The sequence below is a fragment of the Lactuca virosa genome, chromosome 4 (genome assembly GCF_052849685.1).
Source record: "Lactuca virosa cultivar CGN04683 chromosome 4, Lactuca_virosa_CGN04683_v6, whole genome shotgun sequence".
NCBI lineage: Eukaryota > Viridiplantae > Streptophyta > Magnoliopsida > Asterales > Asteraceae > Lactuca > Lactuca virosa.
This window is the reverse complement of record NC_136429.1, coordinates 396075595-396084611: the sequence shown is the minus strand read 5'-3', so window position 1 is coordinate 396084611 and position 9017 is coordinate 396075595. Positions and strand designations below refer to the sequence as shown.

Genomic DNA, 9017 nt, shown 5'->3' with positions numbered 1-9017 from the left:
TATATTTATATTTTATATGTTTATAATCTTAAGGGTTTTTTTGCAAAATATTTGTAAACTTAAGGGTTTTTTCGCAAAAAATAATTCATGGTAACCTGGAAACCTGCTATTGCAGGTGACAAGGGCAAAACTGACAAAAAAAATGACAAGTTTGCGGTATAAACGAACCAAAAATCTGCCGAAGGGTAAAACCGGCATTTTCTACCAAACTTAAGGCTTTTTATGACATTATCCCAAACAATTTCTATGCATCATTGTCAAAATGGACCAAATTGCCCTTCATGTTACAATGGACCACAAAGTCCTTTATGTCAAAATGCCAAAAAAGAAATGTTATTCAAAAACACTTCACTAATTACAAAAACACTTCACTAATTAAAACATAGACTTCTATTCATGTCTTACATTTGATGACTAAAACAACTTACAAATTTAAAGGAAAACTAAATAAAAGTAAACAACAAAACATATTAATACTCTTGAAAACATAATATTGTTTCATGGACCAAAAGCTGCTAGACGAGATCCTATTTTAAATATACCATCTAGATATAATTTACGCCTATCATCATGAGACATCCTTTGATATTGACCAATTAGATTTTCTACTTCAGGCTTCATTATGTTCACCTCACTCAACAAAATTTTCAAACAATACCTCCTCCTCAGCTTCCTAATTTGATGTAATTGATCAGCACCTTCCTTTTTAAATCCACATTCCCATTGTGCTAACGGACCACCTTTATAAGTTTTCATGTGCCTCATAAAAAATATGCCACAATCATTCAAGTTACCCATTGTTTTCCATGTCATGTACCGATGGAAAAAATCAATTTCATATTGAACCGAAAACGCCATATTATGATTAATTTCAAGAAGATACCTCTCAAACATATACTTCTGCAACAATAAAAAAATAATATCAGAAATAAAATATTACTAAGATTATATCAAAGTCAAAATAACATACCAAATTATAAATAAGATGTGGATATGCTTCATCACAACTACTGTACAACAGGTTGTCCAAAATCACAGCTTTTCGGTTCTTAAAATCATAAACAAACACAAAATAGTGATTGTTTGAACATGCAGGAAAAAACACCTATATATAAAAAAAAATTCATTAAGATAATTTAAACTTTTATATAAAATAAACATATCGTATTAAAACCTTACCATATCAAATCCTTTTAAACATCTTCTATCTTCCGATACACCCAAACACTGAAGGACATTCTCTTTGAAATTTTTATACTCTTTCTTCACTTTTAGTTCCTTTGATGTGCATATATCCAGGATTCTACTTATACAAAAAAAATCAAACCCATATTGAAACAAATAATAAAATTAAAAAAACTAAAAATTTACCAAAACACATGTCTTGAAGAAGAAACATGACGGAGTATCTTTATTTCTAGCTCTCTCATCATAGTTTAGAACATCAACAAAACAATCAATTGTTCCATAAAATAGATGTTCATGCGGATATAAGCTCTCAAACATATGACGTTCTCCACGTTGACCAGATATGCTAAGAAATAAGTTATCCCTACAAAATTAAAATGATAATATTAATATATGTTAAATTAATAATTACCTATCTTCACAAAAAAACCCATTACATTGGATCTTCAACTAAACTGAATACCAGTTAGATATTATGTTCTCTTCCTTTGTCAAAGTAGTATCAATAGGAACCGCCCAAATCACATAAGGAGACCTCCTTACTGGAGGTAACATTTGATCTCTTTTTGGCCTTGATTTAGATTGCAATTGATTTTGATTTCTTTTACTCAAACAACTTGTAACATGCAAATTTTTACCCCTTACATTAACCGGAGAATCAACAAACCCTTTAAATATTGATCTCTCTTGCATTTTATGACCTGAACTTAAACAAGGCTTTTTTGGAGTATATAACTCAGACTCTATTCCTAAAACAAAGGATAGTATATCTTCATTCAACAATCTTTTTCCAATTTCATTACCTACAATACAAAAAATAAAAATAGATTTAGAATTTGATGTTCTTTTGCATTATCATAAAATGAAGACAAAACTGCATTTATGGTCCCTGTGGTTATCCAAAAAGTGTGGATAAGGTCCAAAATATTTTCAACTTGCACCATTAGTCCAAAAGCTGAAACTTTTTATGGTTTTAATCCCTGAATATTTTAAAATTAGTTAGAAAGACTATTTTGCCCTTCCATTTTTTATGTATTTCAGTAATTCAGTACTTGAAAAAAAAAGCAAAAAGAAATATTATCAGCACCCCTACCACCCCCACCTCTTACGTCGATAACCCTACCCCTCTCTTACTAATTTAATTCACAATCATACACTGATACACATACATAAACTATGAACACAATGGAGTTCTGGGAAAATATTATGCATATTCAACACATATAAGCACATATAATGAAGTTTTGGAAAAACTGATGCAGATTAAACACATATATGTGCACACACACCTCTCTCTCTCTCTTGCGTCTCTCGTTCTCTCTTCCTGATTCAACAAACACACACACGCACACATACTGATAAACCAGATTGAGAACATTGATAGGCCAACACCTCCCTCTATTACTCTCTTTCTTGAGTTTCTCATTCCAGCAAAGGATTTTCACAGTCGGAGCTACGTTTTCATTTGGTGAACCTCCAAGAGCGAAGTGACCATCAATGTATGTGTGTAGTTGTTCAGATCCGAGATTTTAGGGTTTTTAGATGTTCGGGTGGTGTCAATTTCCGTGTTAATCAGAGTATGTATGTGCCGAAGGTCTGATTTTCAAACACTTGTTCAACACCATTATTTCCATATCTCAATTTCTTGAAGGCCCAATCGTCAGATTCTGATTCAATTTCTTGAAGGTGCAACATGCTGATTCTGATTCTTTATAGTGACTCAAGTTCACCACCGGAAGGTGTTGTAGATATGGGTTTTAACTCATGGTTGTTCTTGTGTGTGATGAACCCAATAGAGAAAGGGAGGGGTGGGGTTTACGAATTGGGAGGGTGGGTTAGGATGATTTAGAAGATTGACCCCATTTTTCATGAGAATCGCTCTTTAGGGGAATTTCATTTGAGATGAAAAACCGCTCCAGTTCTAGGGAATCATTTCAATGATGGTGGTGGGTTAAGGTTTTTTAAGGTGGATCTAAAATTATGTTACCTGGTGTTTTTGTCATTGAAGGGATGAAGAAGACGATGAGAGAAAGAGGTTTTTGCAAGTGAAGAGAGAGAGAGAGAGAGAGAGGTTACCGGTGGAGAGGGATGGATGGGGTAGGATTTATTTAATTATTTTTTTTAAACATTTAAATACTAAAATTAATAAAGAAAATAGAAAAAACAAATCAAAAGGGTAAAAGAGTCATTTCAAATTGTTCAGGGACCAAATCCACGAAAAGTTTGTGATTTTGGACCAGTGGTGCAAGTTGGAAACTTTTTGGACTCCATCTACAATTTTTTGCTAACCACAGGGACCAAATTTGCAGTTTAGTCTAAAATGAATAATTCATAAATATAGAAAACAATTACCCTGATGATTGAAAGAGTCATCCTCAAAACTAATTTTCCTTCTTATTGAGCCTGAACTTGAAACATTATCAACATCACTATGATGGAATTTAGAAAAAACTGAAACAATCTCTTGTAATTTCAATTTATACAATTGAAAATTTTTATGACTTCCATGCTTTTGCAATGCCATTTCAACTTTCTTATTCAAATCATAAACAACCCACTGAATATCCGACTCACAATCCTGAAAATTTTTAAAAAATAAATAAAATAAAAATTAATCCGAAATTTAAGAAAATATACAAATAAAAAATGAATCTTACATATATCGATCCACTTTCAAAATCTTCATTACAATTTGCAACAACACCATAACCGAAACCACCATTTTCCAATTCCTTGCTTTCTCTAAACTTAAGTTGATCTGATGTCCAGAAATTAATTACAGGAAATCTTCTGAAAAATGGCATTTGCTGACATTGAATCCTGTCAACATATAGCAACTACAAAAAACATCTTTAGTTAGAAAATATAATGATATGAATATTATTTATTATATAAAGAAATCAAAAAATTTAAAAGAATATACCGTTAGAAATTCACATGGTCCATTAAAAAATGTTTTAATTTCATTTCTGCTCCATACCACTTTCTCTTCCTTCAAACAATTCAAAACATATGCACACCAATCTATTTTATCCAACTTAGATGATTGAGACAAGTAAGGAAGAACTTTGAAATTACAAGCTCCTTGTTTGTTACATGATCCGAAACATGTACACACCAGAATTATGAAATTCACAATGAAAACCATATCTGCTTCACTTCGCTCTATTATCTTCATCAACAAATCAGAAGGAGCTACTAATGACAATGGCTTCTTAAATTGGTCTTTCCAAATTTCAAACTAATCATCATTGCCTCGAACACCTAAACAACTTATTTGCTCATAACCCAATGGCAAACCTAGAACCCTATTCACATCTTCTCTTGTTACCGGAATATTTCCACCTTCACTCTTAATAACCATCTCCTCATGATCAAAAGAATCCACAACAAAATAACATAATTTCGTTGGAATACTTTGAGTCTTCATATCAAGCAATGACCCAAAACCAATTCTTCTTACACAATCTTTTTGAATATCATTCATAGATTTCACAGCCCCATAAATAGAATTAACAGAAACACGAGCATACAAAGCTTTCACATTACCAGCTTTACCATCTTTTTTTTTCTTTTTTATCAGATTTTCCTACAAACTTCTTAAAACTTCTTATACTCGAATCTTCATAATCTGAATCACTAGAAAAAGAATTACAGCCTACAAAACATATCCAAATATTACATTAACAATTAGATTAACAATTAGATTAAAACTGCAAGAAGGTATTCAATCAGTTTGTATTTAATTTGAAATACCTTAGTTTCTTTAAATTTACTTCATAATAAAAATCAAACTTTAATAGGGTGTTTTAATGCAATAAAACAACATCCTTATATTAATTGAATGTGGAATTAAAGAATATATTGATGCATACATACCTTCATTAATTTTTTTGCCCTTGCCTACTTCATCATCAATTCTGCGTTCCTTAAGCTTCAAAGAATTGCTAGAATGAATCTCAATTGCCTTATTCTCATCTGATACAATAAAAACGATTGTATTATCTACTGAATTAACGACAACTCACAAAACAACTACCTTCATTGACTTTTTCCATGTTTCTAAGAACATCAACACTTGAAACACCGCCATTTTCGGGATCTTTCTTAATCTTCAATGATTTACCGGAATGTATCTCAATTGGATTCTTCAAATCTGGAACAAAATAACATGAACTACATGAATCGATAAAACTAATAATTAAAGTTCTGAATGCTTGATGAATATGGATAAACATATGAACCTCCATCAAATTTTTGTTTCTGTATGAAATCTTCAACCGCATAATCTTCATCATCTTCAATTTCAATCGGATTATCAGCACAGTTCAAATTCAAATTCATGTTTCGTTCTAATTCCTTTTGCAATCGGTTCTTTTTTTTTCCTTTTCGAATTAAACCTTTTTTTATTTGAACGAGCATCCAATATGGCTTTAAACGCAAACATCGAATAAAAACCGAAACTGCAATCGGTCAATTCTAATTTGAGTCAACCGAATGTCTATACATTAAAAACTAAATTGGTCCACTACGTACAGTAAGAAGTTACCAACTGAATTAAAATTTCAAATTTGATTATCCACAATAACTAATAAATACATTCAAAAAATATATATTTACAAGTATACCCTTTAAATATTAGAAAATAATATAAATTACAAAATACATGTGTCAAAAATTGAATGGTTCTCGCATTTTCGCATAATATATATATTTTCGCATATATATATATATATATATATATATATATATATATATATATATATATATATAATTAAATTGTCTTTTTTAATAAGAACCCTAAAAATCAACCTGCGTCTTATTTTTTTAGTCGATATCCCCACTAAAAAAAAAGTAAGACGCCAAGGGGAAATACAGAGACGTGGAAACGGAAATAAGATTCTTGAAACTCATCTTCTTCTGCACTTCCTTTTCTCTTCCTGACAAAAATGGTAAACATGGTAAATATTTTTCACAACCGTCATGCCTTAACTAGAAATGCAGTAAATTTACAGTTCCTTGACTAAACAAGTGGTCTGGCTTTCTCCACAGAAGTCCAAAAGTCTTCCAGCAACACCCATCACCATCGATCACATTATCTTCTATCTTCTTAATCTGCTTATGATGATCATCCAGATTCATCTCATCAAAATTTCTTCGCAATCATTTTAACTTTTCTTAACAAAGATTTGATTTTTATCAGGATCCTTCAATCATACCTTTAATGGCGTCTTCTTCAACTTCATCCATTCACAAGATCTTTAAGTATGATGTATTTTTGAGTTTCAGGGGCGAAGACACTCGTACGAACTTCGTTGACCATCTTTATCATGCTCTTAAGCAAAAAAGCATTCATACTTACAAGGACGACGAAGAAATCAAAAAAGGGGAAAACATTAGTGATGAGCTCATCGGATCCATTGAAAACTCCAAATTCTACATCATTGTTTTCTCCAAAAGATATGCCTCTTCATCTTGGTGCTTGAATGAACTTGTTAAGATAATGGAGTGTCAGAAGTCGAACGAGCATACCGCTTACCCCGTTTTCTATGATGTGGAACCACGGGAAGTCCGCAAACAAGAGGGGGCAGTGGCAGACGCCTTTTACGACCTTCAAAATAAAGAGGCTGCTGGAATATGGAGAGAGGCTCTCAAAGAAGCAGCGGATCTGGCTGGGTGGGAGTTGAAGAACACTGCTGACGGGTAATTCCTTCATTAGATCTCTGCAATATTTTGAATATTTTAGATCTACTGCATAATCTGGAGTCCTGGATATAAATGGCTCGTATATGGCATCTTAGATTGTCAAATTTTAATACGTAATTTTTCATATGTTAATTATAGATCTGAAAGTGACTGGTGATATGGGATTTTGAGTAAGCTAACTGAATCTTCTTTAAAATGCAGGCATGAAGCTAAATTCATCCGAAAAATAGTTGAGGTGCTTTCACTAGAGTTACGTTCCATTAGTTTCAACATTGATGAAAAGCTAGTAGGAATGGAGACCCGGATCGAAAATCTTATACCATCTTTAGGAATTGGCTGTGACGATGTCCGTATGATCGGGATCAAGGGCATGGGAGGTGGTGGAAAGACAACTTTAGCAAGAGCTGCTTTTGATCACATATCCTTTCAGTTTGAAGGTACAAGCTTCGTTGAAAATGTGAGGGAAAAGGCTTCTTTCTCCGGTTTAAATTCTTTGCAAAAGCAAGTCCTTTCAGATGTCTTCAATGAAGACATGAGAGTAAGTAGTGTTTTTGATGGGAAACGCATGATGAAGAGGAGGATTCCTAATAGGAAGGTTCTTGTTGTTCTAGATGATGTTGATGATATAAATCAACTTGAGGCGTTAGCAGGCGAGCCTAACTGGTTTAAGGCGGGAAGTGTAATTATCATCACAACAAGAGATGAGCAAGTGCTGGTAGCGCATCGAGTGAAGTTCATTCATGATGTCAATCTGCTATCATATGAGGAGGCAATTTGCCTGTTCAGTAGGTTTGCATTTGGGATAGATATTCCAATTCAAGGGTATGAAGAGCTATCAAGACAAGTTGTACATTATGCGGCTGATCTTCCCTTGACGATTAAGGTTTTGGGTTCGTTTCTTTGTGGAAAAACTGATCTCGAATGGATAGATGCCCTAGAAAGACTAAAAACGATTCCGGAAACACAAACTTTGAAAAAATTGGAATTAAGCTATATATCTCTAGAGGAGGATTACAAGGAAATGTTTCTAGATGTTGCATGCATCATGAAAGATTGGCTGAAAGATGAGGCTATCAAAGCGCTTGAATATTGTGGGTTTCATGCTAGAAATGGTTTAAAAGTTCTTGAACAAAAATCTCTCATAACTATTTATAAGAACTTTTATTATGATGGTGATTGCCTAGGCATGCATGACCGTATTGTAGAAATGGGCAGGAATATTGTTCGTCGTGGGCACCTGGATGAGCCTCACAATCATAGCCGATTGTGGATTAAAGATGAAATTGAAGAGATATTAGCTAATGATTTGGTAAGGATAATGTTTACTTATATTTGGTAAAAGAAAAAACCAACACATCTATAGTTATTATGACACAAGTTTCATGGTGACTTATTTTGGATTGCAGGGTACTAAAGCAACAAGATGTATACGATTCCACTCAGTGAAATTCAATCCTCATATTTTTATAAAAGGTCTGAGAAAGATGAAGGAACTTAGATTTCTTTCTGTTTTTGGAGTTTCTTCCAGTGATTTGGAGTTTAGTATGGCTGGCTCAGACTTCCCAAATGCTCTACGATATGTGGATTGGACCTATTACCCTTTTAGTTCTTTACCCACAATGTTTCAAGCAAATAATCTTGTTGCACTTAAAATGGTTCGCAGCAGAATTGTACAACTTTGGGAAGGTGGAGAAAGTAAGGTAAAATTATGGTTGATCGATTGATCTGTATAATTCATTATATAATGTTATACATACATTGTTCTGTTATTACACCAATATTCATTTTGTTTCTTTTTTGCTTATTTTAGGTCTTTAACAAGCTCAGATTTCTTGACCTCAGTTTTTCAAGGTTGAGTACCATTGACCTTGGGCTTACTCCAAATCTCGAGACGTTGACTCTTCATTATTGCGATGATTTGCTAGAACTTCATATGACCGCTGGATGTTTAAAGCTCACCTCTGTCGACATTGAAGGTTCAAGGTTGAGGACCCTTGACCTTGGGATGACTCCAAATCTAGGGAAGTTAAATCTTCAAGAATCTTGTTGTTTGGAAGAACTTCACATGGCCAATAAATGTCAAAAGCTCACCAAACTCAAAATTAGTCATTCAAAATTGAGGA

At 33.1% G+C, this 9017-nt stretch overlaps 1 protein-coding gene across 1 annotated transcript in view; it reads left to right on the top strand.

The window, feature by feature from the left end:
• Positions 1-6412: 6412 nt before the first annotated feature.
• Positions 6413-9017, top strand: part of LOC145106456 (disease resistance protein RPV1-like) — a 5030-nt gene continuing 2425 nt past the window's right edge. The window contains exons 1-5 of the mRNA XM_079043425.1: positions 6413-6891; positions 7033-7047; positions 7096-8203; positions 8301-8594; positions 8705-8972. Of these exons, the coding sequence (XP_078899551.1) occupies positions 6413-6891; positions 7033-7047; positions 7096-8203; positions 8301-8594; positions 8705-8972 (2164 nt within the window). The remainder of the gene's footprint in view (positions 6892-7032; positions 7048-7095; positions 8204-8300; positions 8595-8704; positions 8973-9017) is intronic.